This window comes from Leuresthes tenuis, unplaced genomic scaffold (genome assembly GCF_036924035.1).
Source record: "Leuresthes tenuis unplaced genomic scaffold, fLeuTen1.0.hap1 SCAF_12, whole genome shotgun sequence".
Lineage (NCBI taxonomy): Eukaryota > Metazoa > Chordata > Actinopteri > Atheriniformes > Atherinopsidae > Leuresthes > Leuresthes tenuis.
This window is the reverse complement of record NW_027325366.1, coordinates 34,290,195-34,309,406: the sequence shown is the minus strand read 5'-3', so window position 1 is coordinate 34,309,406 and position 19,212 is coordinate 34,290,195. Positions and strand designations below refer to the sequence as shown.

General features: G+C 52.9%; 2 protein-coding genes across 2 annotated transcripts in view; one reads left to right on the top strand and one right to left on the bottom strand.

The window, feature by feature from the left end:
- The window catches only part of LOC140319808 (uncharacterized), a 481,384-nt gene that overhangs the window by 174,719 nt on the left and 287,453 nt on the right, over positions 1–19,212 (top strand). The window lies entirely within an intron of this gene.
- The window catches only part of ttn.2 (titin, tandem duplicate 2), a 196,714-nt gene that overhangs the window by 148,896 nt on the left and 28,606 nt on the right, over positions 1–19,212 (bottom strand). Inside the window, exons 39-42 of the mRNA XM_072397655.1 lie at positions 18,989–19,192; positions 18,404–18,778; positions 17,304–17,354; positions 396–4,145 (exon numbers count right to left, since the gene is read on the bottom strand). Of these exons, the coding sequence (XP_072253756.1) occupies positions 396–4,145; positions 17,304–17,354; positions 18,404–18,778; positions 18,989–19,192 (4,380 nt within the window). The remainder of the gene's footprint in view (positions 1–395; positions 4,146–17,303; positions 17,355–18,403; positions 18,779–18,988; positions 19,193–19,212) is intronic.

The window sequence follows — 19,212 nt, the reverse complement described above, 5'->3', positions numbered from 1 at the left end:
CCTCAACACATGCAGGAAGAGGACACTGGAGATGTGGAGAGAATGGACCTGAAGGAAAGTGACGGATCATGGACTCAGAACAACAGAACCTGCTGACATGCCCAAGTGATCATGAAAAGACCAGGAAAGGGTGCCGAAGGCCAGCAACATCCCAGCCGGTGGTGGGGTGTTTCTGGCCTTTCTGACAGACAGACAGACAGTGCGTTAGTACCATCCAGTGCCCTGCCAACAGTGCTCATGCCGAGCCATGAAATGGACACAAACCGAGTGATAAATACATCATATCTGAGTGAGGAGAAAGGCTTGGAATGAACCCACTGAGGTGAATGATTAGTGGCTCTCAGAGGAAATGGATGAAAGAATGAATGATACAAGGATCGTTCCTGTTGTCAAACCTCTTGAGAGCACAGTGAGTCTGGAAGACGTTGTTGTCCTGCCGGCTTCATTCTCAGCCTCACACACATACTCTCCTTGATGCCTCTCCTTCACAACCTTGTTGATAACCAGTGAGTACGTGTCATGGTCTTTGGAACACTTGAACTCTTTGCCAGGTTTCACCAATTGTCCGTTGAAAAACCAGTTTACCTTTGAGATGTACCTAATGGTCGTGCTGAAGGTGACTTTATTACCTTCTTCTATGGATAAGTCCTGCAGGGGGGTGACCACTGCAGGGAATTCTCTCTGTTCTGGCTCAGCTACTGTGATCTCCTCTGTGAAGATCTGCTCCCTGACCTGCTGCTGCCTGCTGGCTGTCTGCTCGGTGCTAACCAAAGCTGCCGCTGCTTTTGTTTCTCGGCTTTTCACTGTCAGCGACCTCATCTCTTGCCCTGAACCCTGCACTGACTGCTCTAAAGCTGCGTGCGCCTCGGTGGACACGGTTATCTGGGATGAGATGGACCGCTCCATCACTGCTTCGGACCCCTCAACCACGACCCGCTGGACTCTGACCTCAGATTCTGTCTTCAGCGCCGCAGCCTGAGACCTCACGGCACTGAAACCTGCCGCGCTCTCTGCCACGCTCACGCTCTCCACCACTGACGACAGCACCTGTTTGGATCGGGCCGAGCTGACCTGAGCCCTCTGAGGTTTGTCCAGCTGCATGGTGCCCGGCTGCTCTGAGGTCAGAACCTGGGCCTCCTGGTACACCATGGAGTGGAACGCCGCCTGGAGCTCGGTGCGTAAGTCAGCGGTTTGACGGTACTTCCCCTCAATCGCCAGAGTGATTTCCACAGGCGTGCCCGCTGTGGTGATCAGATACGTGAACATCGAGCGCCTGGGCTCCCGTTGAACTCTGACCTCCTGCACTTCCACAGCCTGTAGCCTCCCCACAACATCAGCCAGCAGCACGGGCTGCTCGCTGGCCACCGCAGACTGCAGCGCCTCTCTGAGCTGGCGCCGGATGTTCAGACTGGAAGGTTTCGGGACCTGAATCACAAACGTCATCTCTTTGGGAAGAGGCGTGCTGTCTTTGGATTCTGGTGCCATGAGGGGCAGCTTGGGCTGCGTGCTGACGACCACGCTGCTGGACTCAGACTTTGTGATCTCTGTGGAGAGCTCACCGGTCAGCACTCGCTTCTCGTCCATCACGATGGACTGCCTGACCGACTGACCCTCCTGGATCTGAACAGCAAAGTCCTGCTCTGCTGCCTGCAGGCTGACGCTGCTCTCAGTGGAGATCTCCTTCTCCTCGATCTGGACCGGTTCTGTGGGCAGCCTTGGCTCTACGGCCATCAGACCCTTGAAGGTGTCCACACCTGCCAGACTCTCTGTGTGACCCTCCTCTAAAGCCTGATTATCTGCCACAGCAGAGACGTGCATGACGTTCCAGCGCTCCTCCTTCTGCACCAAGGCCCGCTGCTGCTTGAAGTCGACAGCGATGGGCGCCTCTTTGGGCAGCTGCATGGGCTGGTGGGACAGCTGCAGGACACTCTGAGGCCTGGGCTCAGTTCCAGCCTTAGACTGAACTCCACTCACAGATAAATCCAGCTCTGCGTGATAATCTGCTGTGAGCTCTCTTCTCTCCTCAGACACGGCCGCATGGCTCCGGGACTTCTCCTGTTTCTGTGCTGCCACCTGCTGGTCAGGCCTTTGAACTGCCAGGATGCCCTCTTTGGGCAGCGCCTCCACAGGCTGGGTCGACTGCAGATGCAGAACAGCGGGAGCCTCTTTCCGGGGCTGAATGGTCATGGAGCTGGCCCTGGCCTCCAACTCTGATGAGTCCTCACAGGCCACAGCCCTCTGCTCGTCCTGACTAACAGTGTGCAGCAGAGTGGGACTCGTCCTGAGTCCGGCCTGCTCTGCCGCTGGTTTATCGCAGCTGAAGCTCCTCTCAGATGGGAGGAGGTCCTGGTCTGTGATGACCTGCAGGTGCAGCAGCTGCTCTCCTTCTACCTGTGACTGGATGGACACGGCGCTGTCCAGACTGGGCAGATGCTGCACGGGCTCAGCCTGCAGCGTCCGCCTCTCCTCAGCAGTTAAAGCTGCCTTCATCATTTCATCCTTGCAGAGCTGCGCTGCTTCTTCAGCAGGCCTCTGCAGGGAGAGCTCTGTCTCTTTGGAAAGAGTCTGTTTGGACTCGCTGACCAACGCCATCACAGGCCGCCGCTGCTCCCTGCTAACGGAGGACTGGACAGCAGACCCTGCTGATGGGAGGTCATCTGTGTGGCCCTCAGCCAGCACCCGCCTCTCTGCAGACTGAGCAGAGTATAAAATCTTAACCCCCTCCTTCAGCTTGTAGCCTTTCTCCTCCTGAGGTGAGGGGATCTCCTCAGACTGCTCCTTCAGGAGGGGCAGCGGAGACTCCACCTGATGGCCACTGACCAGGTGTTTGGGCTCAGAGGTGGGGGTGACAGCAGCCGGCCTGTCAGCCAGAGGCGCTGTGCTGACCGCAGACAGCGGCCTGAGCTCCTCGGTCACAGCTGACATCACTTTGGACCTTTTTTCCGTGGCCGCCTGCAGCCGGGTGAGCTCGGGGCTCTGAATGCGATCGCAGTGCTGCTCCGTCAGGTCCTGACTCTCCTCCACAGAGGACGTATACGCTGCCATGTGGAGCTGCTTGGCAGGAACAGCTGACACCTGAAGGGGGGGGGTGGGCACCTCAGACACCCTCTCCTCTGTCTCATGAGCCTGAAGCACTGCTGCCTGCTGGGTCAGCCTCTCGTGGTGGACCGTGGCAGCAGAGATGTGTGCCTCACTGAGCGAGCTCACCTGCTCACTGGGAATGACCTGCCTGTCCTCGGTGCCGATGGTGTACACCATCTGATCCGAGCGGGCCCGGTCCTGGCCGGGGAGGCTGACCTGGTACAGGCGGGACTCTGTGACCTGCTCGGACACCTTGTAGCCTTTCCTGTGAACCAGCTGCTGCTCTCTGTGAGAGACGGATTCTCTGAACACCAGCAGCTCAGCGCTGCAGGCGGCCTCACCGAACTGGCTGGAGGCCTTACAGCTGTACAAGCCGCTGTCCTCCTGTTTCACGCTCTTCACACTGAGCTGGCCGGATCCGTCTGGGTTGGCTACGATGACACAGTTCCTGCTGGGCTGGATCTGGAAAGCCCCCCTGAACCACTTCACATCAGGGACTGGATCACCTCGGGTTTTGTAAGTAAAGGAAACCTCGCTCCCCTCTGAGCACCTGACCGGTTTAATCGGAGCCGTGAACGCGGGAGGCTGACCTGTGACCTTAAACATCTTCTCTACCCACTTCTCTGCCTGGCTGATGTCAGACTTTTTAACCTCCAGGTATGTTGTACACGTGGTTTGGCCTAATCTGTTGGTGGCCGTGCACGAGTACTCGCCCTCATACTCAGAGCTGACCCGGGTGATCACTAAGGTGAACTCGTCCCTCTCCTCGATCAGCTCGAACGCAGCCGAGCTCCTTATCGCTGAGCCGTTGTGGGACCAGCGCACGGTGGGTTTGGGAAAGCCGGACACCTGGACGGTGAACCTGGCGGTTTCCCCGGAGGTTACAGCTGCCGGGGACAGCTGGCTCAGGAAAACTGGCTTTTCTTTTTTCTTCTCTAAAGAGGAAGAGTAGCGTTTGGACTCTGGCTTGAGTTCAAGTGTTTTAGCTTTCTGTGGTAACTGGACACCAGTGGAGTAGGTTTCCTCTCGCTGCTCCACAGTGGTGATGGTGGTGCTAGAACGTTCTGTCGGGAAATATTGAGCAACACTGATAACAATATCCACATGATGGTAACATTTAGAACAAAACAGAATATCAGTGCTGAGTCCTGTTCTACAGCTCCTCTGCAGGTGGGAACTGCTCAAATCTCCCATGAGTTCACCAGGAAGACAGCTGCATTTTTCAATGTTTTACTCGTTTCAGAAATAATGTGACCTCAGGACAGACTGTGAAGCTGTGCATTTAACAGCCTGGCAGCCTTCAACACAACTCCAGGTTTTATATTAGCTTAAACACATTTATCTGAACTTTGTGACACCAACAGGGCTTGTTCTGGATCTGAACCTGGGCCCCCACCCATATGTAAGATCCAGCTCAAATGAGACTAAACCACAGAGAAGAAATATGTGCGTTCATAAGAAAAAAGGAGGCATTTTAAACTAAAAGGCTGAATGAAAAAGTAAGTGAACCCTGGAGGCCTCAGCAGGAAGTCCCGGTCAAATAGTCAAAAAAACCTTATGGGGTTAAAGTAAGCTGGAAGAATCCTTCAGGACCAGTCTGACACTGTGGGTCTGCAGCTCCGAATCGACAGATGTTCAATGAATAATAAAAAAAACAGCTTTAGATACTTTGAGGTGATCTGATCGTGTTATGAAAGTTGTATCAAATTTATCAGATAAGAGATAATATAGAATATCGTTAGGGAAGCGTCGGAGCTCCTTTCTCTCAGGAAGGACGGTCCGGTGTTTCCTAAAGGAGATCCTTAAGGAAGCGTCGGAGCTCCTTTCTCTCAGGAAGGACGGTCCGGTGTTTCCTAAAGGAGATCCTTAAGGAAGCATCGGAGCTCCTTTCTCTCAGGAAGGACGGTCCGGTGTTTCCTAAAGGAGATCCTTAAGGAAGCGTCGGAGCTCCTTTCTCTCATGAAGGACGGTCCGGTGTTTCCTAAAGGAGATCCTTAAGGAAGCGTCGGAGCTCCTTTCTCTCAGGAAGGACGGTCCGGTGTTTCCTAAAGGAGATCCTTAAGGAAGCGTCGGAGCTCCTTTCTCTCAGGAAGGACGGTCCGGTGTTTCCTAAAGGAGATCCTTAAGGAAGCGTCGGAGCTCCTTCCTCTCAGGAAGGGCGGTCCGGTGTTTCCTAAAGGAGATCCTTAAGGAAGCGTCGGAGCTCCTTTCTCTCAGGAAGGACGGTCCGGTGTTTCCTAAAGGAGATCCTTAAGGAAGCGTCGGAGCTCCTTTCTCTCAGGAAGGACGGTCCGGTGTTTCCTAAAGGAGATCCTTAAGGAAGCGTCGGAGCTCCTTTCTCTCATGAAGGACAGTCCGGTGTTTCCTAAAGGAGATCCTTAAGGAAGCGTCGGAGCTCCTTTCTCTCAGGAAGGACGGTCCGGTGTTTCGTAAAGGAGATCCTTAAGGAAGCGTCGGAGCTCCTTCCTCTCAGGAAGGGCGGTCCGGTGTTTCCTAAAGGAGATCCTTAAGGAAGCGTCGGAGCTCCTTTCTCTCAGGAAGGACGGTCCGGTGTTTCCTAAAGGAGATCCTTAAGGAAGCGTCGGAGCTCCTTTCTCTCAGGAAGGACGGTCCGGTGTTTCCTAAAGGAGATCCTTAAGGAAGCGTCGGAGCTCCTTTCTCTCAGGAAGGACGGTCCGGTGTTTCCTAAAGGAGATCCTTAAGGAAGCGTCGGAGCTCCTTTCTCTCATGAAGGACGGTCCGGTGTTTCCTAAAGGAGATCCTTAAGGAAGCGTCGGAGCTCCTTTCTCTCCTGAAGGATGGTCCGGTGTTTCCTAAAGGAGATCCTTAAGGAAGCGTCGGAGCTCCTTTCTCTCATGAAGGACGGTCCGGTGTTTCCTAAAGGAGATCCTTAAGGAAGCGTCGGAGCTCCTTTCTCTCCTAAAGGACGGTCCGGTGTTTCCTAAAGGAGATCCTTAAGGAAGCGTCGGAGCTCCTTTCTCTCAGGAAGGACGGTCCGGTGTTTCCTAAAGGAGATCCTTAAGGAAGCGTCGGAGCTCCTTTCTCTCCTGAAGGATGGTCCGGTGTTTCCTAAAGGAGATCCTTAAGGAAGCGTCGGAGCTCCTTTCTCTCCTGAAGGACGGTCCGGTGTTTCCTAAAGGAGATCCTTAAGGAAGCGTCGGAGCTCCTTTCTCTCATAAAGGACGGTCCGGTGTTTCCTAAAGGAGATCCTTAAGGAAGCGTCGGAGCTCCTTTCCTTAGAATTCGGAGGATTCAGACATACTTCCAGCTCATTTGACCATTGGACCGGACCCCTTATGTCGACACCTTCACAGGTGACACCAACAGGAAGTGAACACACTTTTGTTTCTGGTGAATCAGTTTAAATCACAAACTAAGGAAAGAAGAATGTAAAAAACCCATAAAGAAATAAGAATTCTGTCCATCTATCTAATCTCATTAAGGGTTTAAGCAGCTGTCACTTTCACATTAGCAGCCACATTATTCAGCTCTGATTTGATACACATCAGATTTACTCGTGAACCCACAGCCCGTATCAGTCTGAGCTCGGGCATCAGTTGGTCCTGTAACTCTGTGGATGGCGTCCGCTCTAAAGGACGCCAAACATCCGGTGAGGATGAGAAAAGCTGCTGTTTTAGTGGCAGAGCTGCGGTCTGCAGGTTTAAGACCACAAAGCTCTGCTGGTGTCTGTAGGCAAAAAGAATCTGATGAGAGCGTCTTCTTTCATCTGAAATGAACTGAGATCAGATTTAAGAACTGGAAGCACAGCCTGAAACGGTCTGAGGTCTGAGGTCTGGTAATGTGAACGTCACTGATAACCCTCTGATTAACAGTTTGAGTCCAGTTCTTTAAGCTTTGAGATAAAGCTGAAGGAAAACAGTTGTTCCTTCTCTTCTTCCAGCCCTGCCTCCACACAGTTTCCCCTGAAAACATCAACTTTTCACCAGGATAAATAAGTCGGAGTTATTTCTCACTCATCCTGAACTCAAACTTCCCCAGCTGTTAAATCTGAAATACCTTAAATAAGCAGTTAAATCGTCTCTCATGTTGTGGTTAATAAAGAATCATTGAATAAGTCAAGCTGAGACTCCAGTACATCATCAGGTATTTTATTAAATAAACTGGGACGTCTGTACAACTGAACCACAGATTTCTGTCTCTACAGCAGATTTTCTTTTGTTAAACACTCAAACGCTGCTAAAATTACACATATTTACAAAACACCCAAACTTAGCATTTTTTAAAAAAGTTTCACAGTATTCTCCATTTTTTAAATTAGTTATCGATCGGTGTACTCTCCTGTGAATTATCAGTTTAGTTTCATCTGCAACACACACTCAAACCCCAAAAAAACAAATAAAGCATTTCAAGTGAGTAATACAATATATTCATGACGCTTTCTGGGTTATTTTCTGACAGGATTATTGATTAAAATGACATGATTAGGGCGGCTCGATAGCCTCAATAATGATGTGAAGCTAATAAATACACTCTGGTTTAACAAGTTCTTTCAGGAAGACGCTGAGGAAACAAAGAAAAATGTGTTTTTATGGCCCAAAGGTGTGGAAATCTGAACATTTTGTGTGAAATCAAAGCTCTGGACGTTCAGCTTCACATAAAAACTGATTTTAACAAAAAGAAAAGTGGAAGAAAAAGTGAATGAAATGAATCTGTGTGTATGTGTTCATCTACACACACATTTTCTCATGGAAGCTGTTAGACGCGTGTTAACGCCACACTGTTTTGGTTTGTTAGCGAGTCGAACCCAAACATTTCCAGTAAAAATCTAAATTAAACTAAGTTCTACTGACGGGAAGCGAATGAACGCACAGCGACGAACACCAGCAGGACGGCGGCTGACCCGGACTCTACACAAAAACCAAATGAAGTCTCACCAAAGGCTGGAAAACATCACACTAAGAGTAAAGAAATGCTCCATCTTTGTGCAGCAGCAGAAGCTCCGCCCTCAGAACACCTTCAGCAGGGCGGCGGTTTCCGTGCAGCCGGCAGAGTTTTGGATCAGGCACCTATACTCCCCAGCATCACTCTGGCTCACGTTGGTGATGAGCAGGTTGAAGTGGCCGGCAGTTTTCTCCTGGATGATGCACCTGCTGTCTGTGACGGGGTCGCTGTCTTTGAACCACTCAGCCGAGGGGTTCGGCTTCCCGCTAACCAGACACTGGAGGATGACGGGCGTCCCGACGGCCGCCGTGACGTTAGTCAGGGGGATGATGCATTTGGGGGGCGTCTCAGTGATCTGAAAGTGGAAGCTACACATATCAGACGACTTCCCTTTGAACTCTATCTTGTCGTCCTTCGCTGGCTCTGCAAACACATCAAAGTTAACGCTGACGTATTTCTCTCCCTGCTCGCCGGTCTCGTGGTCGGTGTTGGCCACGAGCCGCACCGCACGCTGGGACTCGTCGGCCTCCTGCTCAAACTCAAACTCAAGCTCAATTTCCGACGCCTGTTCGCCATCGAAAGACGTGTTGCCAACCATCAGGTCGAACTTCTGCGGCTGGACTTTGGCGCTCCCGAGCGACACGGCGGTCAGCTCCCTGCCTCTGGCCTTCCCTGAGAAAGCTTTGGCATTTAGGACCACCAGGGAGGCCCGGCACAGCGTCTCCCCAACCAGGTTTATCGCCCTGCAGGTGTACACGCCGCTGTCCTGGGCTGCGACCTTGCAGATCTTCAGGAAGTGGTTGTCTCCATCAGAGGAGTGCAGGTATTTCTTGGTATTGTGGGGAATCTTTCTGTCGCCTTTGAACCAGGACACGATGGGAGATGGAATTCCCATCAGAGAACACTCAAACATGACGGTGGTGCCCTCCGGTGTCTCCATGTCACAGATGGGATTGATGAACCTTGGAGGCATCTCTGTGACCTCGAAAGCTATTTTCAGATCATCGTGCTCCTGGGTGACAAAGTCCACGGCGCCCTCCTCGTAAATACTCGGCAGCACATCCAGAGATATGACCATGCTCTTGTTGTCAGCCGTGTACTCAGGAATGGTGATGATCTTAACCTGTTTCTCAAACTCTTTCACCTCGTTTTCATCCAACTCCACCTCGAGCAGGATCTCCTGTGGGGATGGAGAACGGGAAGAGTCGTTGTCCTCCACATCGAACTCCATCACGTGCTGATGGGTGACAGCAGGCGGCGCCGGCAGGAACCTCACCTCCTGAGACACAACCACCACAAGGGCAACACTTCTGGCCTCCCCAACATAGTTCACGGCCTCACAGATGTATTCTCCCTGATCAGCTTTGGTGACGCTGTGAATGGTCAGACAGATGCTATCGCCATCCCTCTCCATTGTGACTCTGCCGTCTGCCACCAGCTGGGTCTTGTTGCAGAACCACCGGACCTCAGGTGAGGGCAGACCAAACACCTCGGCGTAAAACATCAGCGAGTCGTTCTCAAACACTCTTTTCTTGACGAGCGGCTTGAGGAAGGCCGGAGGGATTCCCTGCACTTTCTCCTGAAGGGATACCAGGCCTAAAGACCCTCTGCCCTGAGCGAGGAATCCGCCTTCATCCACGTTTTCTCCTGATGGAGCGGTTTCAAAACCCGTCTCAGCAGGAGAGGCCAGGAACTGAACCGGAGAGAAGAACCTCTCGCTGGAGCCTCCTGTGGACGGTCTCTTATGTTCCAGAGGGGAGAAGGGATACTCCTCAGGGGTCATGAACCCAGCAGATGTGTCAGAGCTGGGAGTGTGGAAGGACGAGGGAGACTTGAGAGTGTGGAGGGACTCTGCGATTGGCTGTGAGACCTCAGTGGAGGAGCCGGGGGTGTAGAACCTCTCAGCTACCTCGGTTATCTCCTCGCTCACAGTGCTGCCGATCTCTATGGACATCTCAGACTCGGGGGACAGCGGCCGACCCCAGTCTGTTGGGGGGTTGTAGTAGTCATACACGGTCCCAAAAGTGACCTCTTCCTCCTCCATGGAAGCAGCTGATGCTCCCCCAGCGAATGATGCTGCTGCTCCCCCAGCGGATGCTGCTGCTCCCCCAGCAGCTTCTGCTGCTCCCCCAGCAGCTGCTGCTCCCCCAACTGATGCTGCTGCTCCCCCAGCAGCTTCTGCTGCTCCCCCAGCGGATGCTGCTGCTCCCCCAGCAGCTTCTGCTGCTCCCCCAGCTGATGCTGCTGCTCCCCCAGTGGATGCTGATGCTGCTCCCCCAGCAGCTGCTCCCCCAACTGATGCTGCTCCCCCAGCAGATGCTGCTCCCCCAGCAGATGCTGCTGCTCCCCCAGCGGATGCTGATGCTCCCCCAGCAGATGCTGATGCTGCTCCCCCAGCGGATGCTGATGTTCCCCCAGCTGCTGCTCCCCCAGCAGATGCTGATGCTCCCCCAGTTGCTGCTGCTCCCCCAGCAGCTTCTGCTGCTCCCCCAGCTGATGCTGCTGCTCCCCCAGCGGATGCAGCTGCTCCCCCAGCTGATGCTGCTCCCCCAGCAGCTTCTGCTGCTCCCCCAGCAGATACTGATGCTCCCCCAGCAGATACTGATGCTCCCCCAGTTGCTGCTGCTCCCCCAGCAGCTTCTGCTGCTCCCCCAGCTGATGCTGCTGCTCCCCCAGCGGATGCAGCTGCTCCCCCAGCTGATGCTGCTCCCCCAGCAGCTTCTGCTGCTCCCCCAGCGGATGCTGCTGCTCCCCCAGCGGATGCTACCGGGGCGCGGTCCAAACCGCCTCCTGCCGGCCGTCCCAGCGCAGCAGCTTCTGCTCGAGGTCTGACCGAGACGTCTGCTTTGGGCTTAACCACCAGCTCCGGTTCATCAGCCTTTCTTTCAGTTTCCACTGACACTTCTGTCACATCGAGCTGGGAGTCTGGCATACTGAGGAAGACGCCGCTGTCCATGGAGGGCTCTGGCACTGAGATCAGCTCTTTAGCACCAAAGTCAGCCTCCTCAGACAGCGGCTCTACCCTGGGAACAACAGCAGATGCTCCCTTGAAGCCTTCAACCAGCTGATCCATGTGTGTTTCAGCTTCTGCCTCCACAGCACTGACATCTTCAGCTTCTCTCGGTCTCCCAGGTTTGACGGGTTCAGAGATGACCTCAGCCTTCATGTTTTCTTCAGCTCTGATGGAGCGTTTCACCGCAGGGATTTTCTCAGACTTGAAAGGAAAGAAGCTGCCTGTTCTGTCAAATGTACGCACAGCCTCCTCCTTAACCACCTCCGCTTCAACCATCTCCATCTGTTCAGCTTTCAGTGGTTTTGGCTTCACCAGCTCTGGAGACTCCTGCACCTCCTCAACAAACTGCTTCACTGCATCGAGGCCTCCGGCCATCACTGCTGCTTCCTCCACACCGGCAGCCTGGGAGGCCTCAGAAAGGGCAGGTTCAGCCGTTTGAAGGGTTTTATTTACCGCTGTGTCAGATCTGAGTGCAACTTCCTGTGTCTGCTGATCAGCTGAGACGTCCACAACAGGTATGAACTCCACCGGAAACTGCGTGTCCTCTCTTTGCTCCTCAGCAGGAGCTGCCATTAAAGCAGCTGCTGAGTCTGCCTCGAAGGCCTGTTTGATCTGAGAAACTTTAATCACAGCAGCAGAGCCCTGCAGACCACAGCCTGAGATGGGCGGGGCTTCTGTAGAAGCACCAGCTCTGGATTTGGGGGCTTTTACAACCACCTCTGATGAAGTTTGGGAATTCTGAACTTTGTGGAAACGGGAAAATTTCTTTAAATCTTCAGTTAATCCAACAGGAGTGAAAGCCTCCCCCTGCACAGGTTCTGCAGCCTGAACCGACACATCAGAGGCACTGCAAACCTCCCCGAGCTTATTTCTACCAACACATTTATACACTCCAGCATCCGTGTGTGTGAAACTGCTGATATACAGCCGGTACACCTTATCGTCCACCTCAGCTCTATACTTCACACCTACAACATCCAGGCAAACGTCTTCATAAAACCACATGACTTCTGGGGCAGGTTCACCTGTGATTACGCACTCCAACACCACGGTGCTGCCCTCACAGCAGGTGAGGTTCTCCAGCTCTGTGGCCACGCGAGGAGCCTCTGCGACCACATCAAAGGAGAAAGTAAATTTATGTTTGAAAGTGTGAGAAGCTCCGTCATCACTCGGTGCCTCGGAGGCTTTCTCTGAGAAAACCTGAGGCCTGTCCTCGGCGCCTTCTACAAACATCTCAGGGACCGGGGTCGCAGCTGTGATCCTGATCTCCACAGGAGAGGAGGTGAAGGCCTCATCTGAACGGCGGCGTTTGTGGATCACGGCCTGGGGCACCTGCAGCGTCGCCTTCCCTGAGTCCGTGTAAGTCTGGAGCTCCTCCTCCATCAGCCTCTCCTGGGTCTCCGGCCGCTCTGGAACCACCACTTCATGATGGACGCCTGCCGGCCGCTCTGGAACCACCACTTCATGATGGACGCCTTCCGGCCGCTCTGGAACCACCACTTCATGATGGACGCCTGCCTTCCTCGACACCTTCTTGTCAGAAATCTCCAGAGTGGCGCTGCAGATGGATTTTCCGTGTTTATTGGTGATGACGCAGTCGTACGCCCCCTCGTGGTCGGTGGTTGGATAGAACACGGTGAGCTTTGACTTGTTCGCTTTGCTCATGATGTCGTAGTCTGGGTTCTGGTCCAGTGGGCGGCCATCTTTCAGCCAGCTAACGCTGGGTGGAGGGTCACCGTGGAACTGGCAGGTGAACTCTGACATTTCACCGATTTTGACTCTAAGTGAAGACATCTTGTTGATGAACACTGGGCGGGAGCCTGCAGAGCTTTCATCTCCTTTGTTTACCTGCTCAGACTCAGGAGCTTGTTTCTCGTGGACTTCTCCCTCCTCCTTTAAAGCTGCCAGTTCAGGCCTTTCCACACTTACTGAGTCTTCAGCTTCTCTCTTCATACCTGCTAACCCCTTCTGTTGCCCCCTGCTCTCTCTGGCCCTTCCTATCTCCTCCTCCGCGCCTCTCTTTTCCCTCACATCTTCCTGGAAGCGTTGGTTCCTGGACTTATTTCCAGAAAACTCCTCCTTGCTCGGCCTTCTCTCTGTTGCTCCGCCCAAATCCCCACATGGAGGTGAAGCCTGAAGATCAAACATATCGTCCCCTGCAGCTTGTGGAGGCGGTTTTTTCGCTGGAGAACCTCCACCTGCAGCTGCTGCTGCCGGGGATGAACCACGGTGGAGCTCGGTCCACTCAGACTCCAGCTCAGCCACTTCCTCTGGCTCTACAACATCCTGTTGCCATTTCAGGATGCGCTGAGCCAGGGCCTCTTCTTCACTCACAAAGTACTCGCTGTCCCTCTGCAGCCGGGTCTCTCGGCCCTCCATTGGCCCCTGCAGGCTCTCATCCTCCTGATCCTGGAAGCCAGCAGGAGCAGAGCCGCTCGGGAGGACCTTCTCCTTGGCTGGTTTCTCAGGAGAAATCTTCCTGCTGCTGGCTGCTGGTGCTGGTGGTGGAACAGAGGCTTCTGTGACAGCTCCACCAGCCTCAGGGGTCACCTCCTCCTGGAGCTGAGGGTAAGCCTCCACCCAGTCCGACTCCAGCTGCACAGCCTGCTCCTGCTCCATCAGAACATCCTGCTGCCACCTCATTATCCTCTGAGTCAAAGCCTCCTCTTCACTCTCAAACTTCTCACTCTCGCTCTTCAGCTCTGAGAGGTTCTCCATCGACAGCTGGAGCTCCCGTTCTTCTCTGGTCTTCTCGAACAGCATCTTCTCTGCTCTGGCTGCTGTTTTAGGAGATGATTCCACCGTTGCTCGACTTTTTGTTCTGGGGGATTTTGGCACCAGTGCAGCTGATGCTTCTGTTCCCAGCTCTCCTGTCTGAGCCTCTGTCCTGGAAGCAGAAGTGTCCTCCTGCTCGGCTCTACCCTGAACTTTAGCTGACTTTGCTACCGCAGCCTGCTCTCCAGCTGCTCTTTTCTCCTCCACCTCCTTCTGGGTGGAGATGAGCTCCTGGGGCCCTGTGGACTGTGTGTCAGCAGGCGTGGGCAGATCAGTTTCCGGGTGGAATGACTCTTCCTCTGACATCTGCACACCTTGCTGCCGTTTCCTGATCCTCAGAGGGAGGAGCTTCTCCTCACACTCCATCCTCTCAGCCTCCAGGCTCTTCTCATACTGAAGAGTCTCATCTGCTCTGCTGTCAGCTGCTTCAGCGTCGCTCAGGAACCTCTCTTTGGCCAACTTGACCGGCCTGGGTCTGGGTCTTTCCTCTGACTTTGCTCCCACTTCTGCTGATCTTCCTGCCCTTTTGGGGGATTTCGGTGGAACCTCCTCTGACCGGACTTCTACTGAGGCTGACTCTGTGACGATGGAGGAAGATTTTTCCACTTCTCTGGCTTTTATCTGAGGTGATTTAGACCCAGCAGCTTCAGTAACCACAGCCGTCTGTGTTGTGGGTGGTTTATGGAAATAAGTGGGCGGGGCCTCAGCTTCCACCACTCCCTGCTGGGTGAAAATGAGCCCGGTGGGCTCCATGTACTCAGCTGACGGGGGCAGATCGCTGTCTGGGTGAAAAGGCTCCTCCTCTGACATCCTGTTCCCCTGCTGCCATTTCCTGATCCTCAGAGCGAGGAGTTTGTCCTCACACTCCTTCCTTTCAGCCTCCAGGCTCTTCTCATAATGAGCCCTCAGAGACCCGGCGCCCCCTTCTTCCTCGTACAGCTCTTCCTCAGCTGCGACCCCTGAAGCGACCCCTTCGCTCAGGAACTTCTCCCTCACAGAAGTGGCTGACTTGGACTCCTCCTGAGCAGATTCCCTGTTTTCAGAGTATCGGGTGTCTGTGAAACTCAGCTCAGTATCTGCCTCCTGCTCAGAAACCGCTCTGTCGTGCTCACTACCAGCTTTCTCCCCCACAGCCTCAGAGTATCTGGTATCTAACCTTGTCCTCCCTCCATGAGGCACCTTGGTATCAACCAGCTCCCCTCTCATGATCTGAATGGCTCTGGTTCTGGACTGAGGCTCAAATGAATGTCTCATACGAGTCTGAGAAGGTTCCCTGCCTGACTTTTTACCCTGAGATTCCCTCTGAGTCTCCCTTAACCCGGCGTGCTGGACGTCAGGCAGAGCGGCCGGCTTGACCCGGAGCCGGTCCACGTACTCTGCGTAACTGGACTCGCTGGCGACCGACTCCAGCTCAAACTCAGAGGAGGACATGGTGGAGATGGAGAGCCTCTTCTTCTGTCTGACCGCCTTCTGGAGCGTGGTCAGCTTGGTTCTGACCTCGTTGTGGAGGCTCTCGGTGTCGCTGAACCTGTCGCTGTACCTGTCGCTGCACCTGTCGCTGAACTTGTCGCTGAACCTGCCGCCGGTGCGCCGGTCGCAGTAGATGTCACTGAACCTGTCGTTGAAGCGCTCGGACCTGTCAAACATGGGCGGAGGGGACGGCGCGCGCTCAGAGGCGGTCTCCAAACGCTTGGATTCCTTCTCTGTCTCTTTTTCTTTCGAATCAGCACCAGACCCGAAGTAAACGGTACGGACCAGAGCGCTCTTAGACCGAGATCGGCCCTGATGGACCTTTGACATCTTATCAAACGGAGACCCGACACACCTGAGTTCGACCCGAAACTTCCTCTCCTTCCGCTGCTCCGCCAGGCTGTCCACGCTCTCGTGCACTTTGGCCGAGCGCCTGGCGAAGCCCAGGTAGTTAGCGGACTGCTCCTCCCTCAGCGAAACCAGAAGTGATGCTGTGGACTCGGCAGAACCCTCCGAGTTTATTGCCATTACCTTATAGCTACCCGAGTCCTTCTCCCTGATGCTATCGATAAGCAGGCCGGTGGTGTGCACGTGCATTTTGCTGTCGGTGCAGATCCTGCGCCGACGCTCTTTGGGGATCGATCTGTTATTATGAAACCAGAGGATCGTCGGTGATGGACAGGCGACCAGTTTACACTTTAACTCCACCGGCTCGCCCTCCAGCACCGACTGAAATTTAAGCTTTTTGGTGAAAGACGGTTTGATGTTTTCTGTCCACGAGCTGATGGAGGAGGTCCTGCTGGAGCAGCGGTTGGCCGACACCAGGCCGTGATCGATGAAGTCCTCGGTGTCGGAGAAGGCTCCGCGGAGCTGCCTGGTGCCGGTGAGCTCGCTGTGCGCTGCTGCTTCCCTGCTGTGGTAAAACAGCTCTGCGAACAGAAACAGACAGCGGTCAGCACCACAGCCTCCACAGGAAACCACACAGAAAAGGATTTGAATGATCATTAATGGAAATATTAAATGCATGCTGGGACTCACAATGCCATAAGAAATAATTTCACTCACCATATTTGTTCGAATAAACGCAAGACTTGATTCTTTTTATTAGAAACCTGCAGGAAGTTTTGATCCTTCGTCTGTGGAAATTTCTTCAAAACATAAATTATTTTATTAAAAAAAGCATGTTTCCAAGATGGGCGGCCAACATTCGCTGGGTTTGGATAGGTTGTGCTACAGTGTTCCTTACCTGACTTGCAGACAGGAGAATAAACGCCCTTTCTAATCCTTAACAGGAAATCAATGATGCAGCTCTCCAATACAGAACTTTTGTTCAAGTAGTTTAAAAAATGAAGCTGTAAAATTGGGTGAGAAGGCGTTTATTCGAACTAATATAGTTTAACTGGTGTTATTTAGAAAGCAAACCACAGGAATCACATCCCACTATCTGCAAGCCAGGCTAGGAAATGTTTTGCAGGAGGAAGGAATCAGTTCCAGATGCAGTAGACCTCCAAATCTTTTAAAGGGCATTTTAAAGCTTTAAAAGAGCTTTAAAAGATACACATCCTGCGCCTTTTCTGGAAAAAGATCAGAGGAACCGTCATGCCAAAACGAAACGAACGTCTGGATGCAAAGTGTCAAAGACTCGACCAAGCAAGTTCTACGAGTGCTCTCCTGGAGGAAACCACGGGTCAAAGTAAGGATGATACAAACAGCAGGAATCTTTATCGGAACACATGAAGATGACATGCAACAGAAGAAAGTCAGACATTATTTAAAGGGACAGTTGAACATATGAGCTCTAAAAGTAGTCTGTGGGTGCAGGACAACTGTAATCCAACCCGGTCGGCATGCACCCACACATCAGCTGCTCCCATCGGGACCTCAACACCTTCTCCACATGAAAAACATTTCAGAGCCAGAGCTTGGATCAGAGCTACCCACTGACAGACTACTTTCACAGTCACAGCCAGTGGAGTCAAACTGTCCCTTTCCCTGCGCCTGCACAGCGTCTCATTGGGTCACAGAAACCTGCTGCTGGTGATGTTCAGAGACATGGTCTTACCTTTGACTTCTTGCTCAATCGTGGCTTCAATCTGCTCCCTCACATGAGTCACTGCAAAGGAAACGCATGACATCAGTCGGACGTTTCCGAAGCGGTTTCACAGTCACAGTTTTAAGCTGCAGGGGATGTTTCACCGTTTTAAAGAAATGGGTTCAGGCTGTGTTGGAGAATAAAGGAGCTCAGAGCAGATATTCACTTTAAAGCTGCTGAGAACTGAGAAAAAACTCTGCTTCTGCCTCAGATTCTCACTTTTTCACAGCACTGTGTAAAAGTATAAACTCTGGACCACCTGAGGATGGTCCACCAGCTTCTGGTTTCTCATGTCATAAAGTGAGTTTCCTTTCTGGGTAACATGATCCAAAGGAGCATCCAGGAGGAGGAAACTCCTTCTGCTCTCTCTGAATGGAGGGAGTTTGGAGGAGTACTGAAATATCTCAAAAACACAACAGAACCAAAGGAAGAAGGAGCGCTTTGTGTCTGCTTCAGAACAGCAGAATAACGGAGACATTTCAGGTGAGAAATCAAACACTGCAACACACACGAGAGCAAAGTGAAAGGAAAAGGAAATACATGTCATCACAGAGGGGCTGGCGCCCCTGAAGGAGGGATGAGCACAGAGGAGGATGGAGGAGGGAGGAGTGATGAGGAGGGTGGAGCAGAGAGAAGAGGTGAAATCCCAGCAGTCAAACAAAGGGTGCATTGGTGAAGGAAGTGGTTCGTCTCTGTGGGGGGGTGATGTTAGTGGGACCTTGGGAGGACTGAGGGATGTCCCGGCCGTGTTTCCTGTTCCCTCTGAAGGGAAAAATACTAACTGATGAATTCAAATAGTTAAAAAAGTGTCAGATTGGTTTGTACCACTGATATTTAGGGGATTTTGAAGCTTTCATATTCTGATCTGATTGGTGACGCTTTGTGTGGTTGGATGAATACTTGGAGCAGTATGAGTCACAGGTCCTCCAGTTTGTGTCTGTTACTGCTGCTTTAATAAAGTTTGTCTGTTTAAAGATGCTCAGAGCAGATGGATCTGACGGGACATCCTCTTTGAGGAGAATAACGGGAGGTTTCAGAGGCTGGCAGCAGCCCACAGATCCAGCTGTTACCTTCTTCTTCTCTGGTTAAGGCGAGGGTGGCCGAGCATGTGGCCTCTCCGGCACTATTGGCTGCCCTGCAGGTGTAGCGTCCTGCGTGCTCGGAGAAGGCGTCCACGATGATGAGCGTGGCAGTGCTGGTCACCTCATCAAAGTGGAACACCAAGTTCTTGGTGGACTGAACCGGCTGCTGGTTGTGGAACCAGCTGATCTCCGGCTTCGGCATTCCGGACACACGTGCGTGAAAGCGTGCCACCTCCCCGTGTGGCACCGTGCAGCTTGTGATTGGGTGGATGAAAACTGGCTTTTGGCCAACAGAAGGTTTCTGTAGGCTGGTGGAGACTTGCCACAGAGGCTCAGCGGGACTGCCAGCTGACACATTTTGCCCTGAAAGGAAGCAGGTTCATTGGCTTCATGCGATTTTATTCACATCCAGTCAGCACCGAGAGGCTGCAGCCACACAGACACCGACATCAACAAAGAGACAAAAAGTGACCACAGGGACATCCTGTCCGCGGCTGTCAGTCAGATATTCATGTTCCACCTAAATCATGCTTATGTGCCTGTTGCTGTCTCCTCCTGTGGTATAAACCCAACCTTTCAGAAACTCACCGTCCAGCTTCAGCGTGGCGGAGCACGACACCTTCCCGGCGTTGTTCATGGCAACACAAGTGTACTCGCCCTCATCCTCTGGGTAAACTCTGGAGATCTCCAGCTGACAGCTGTCGTCAAACTGAGACATCCTGAAGAAGTCCGACTGCTTGATCTCCTTGTCCTTGTGGAACCAGCTGATCTTCACGTCTGCAGAGAGGGCGGAGGAA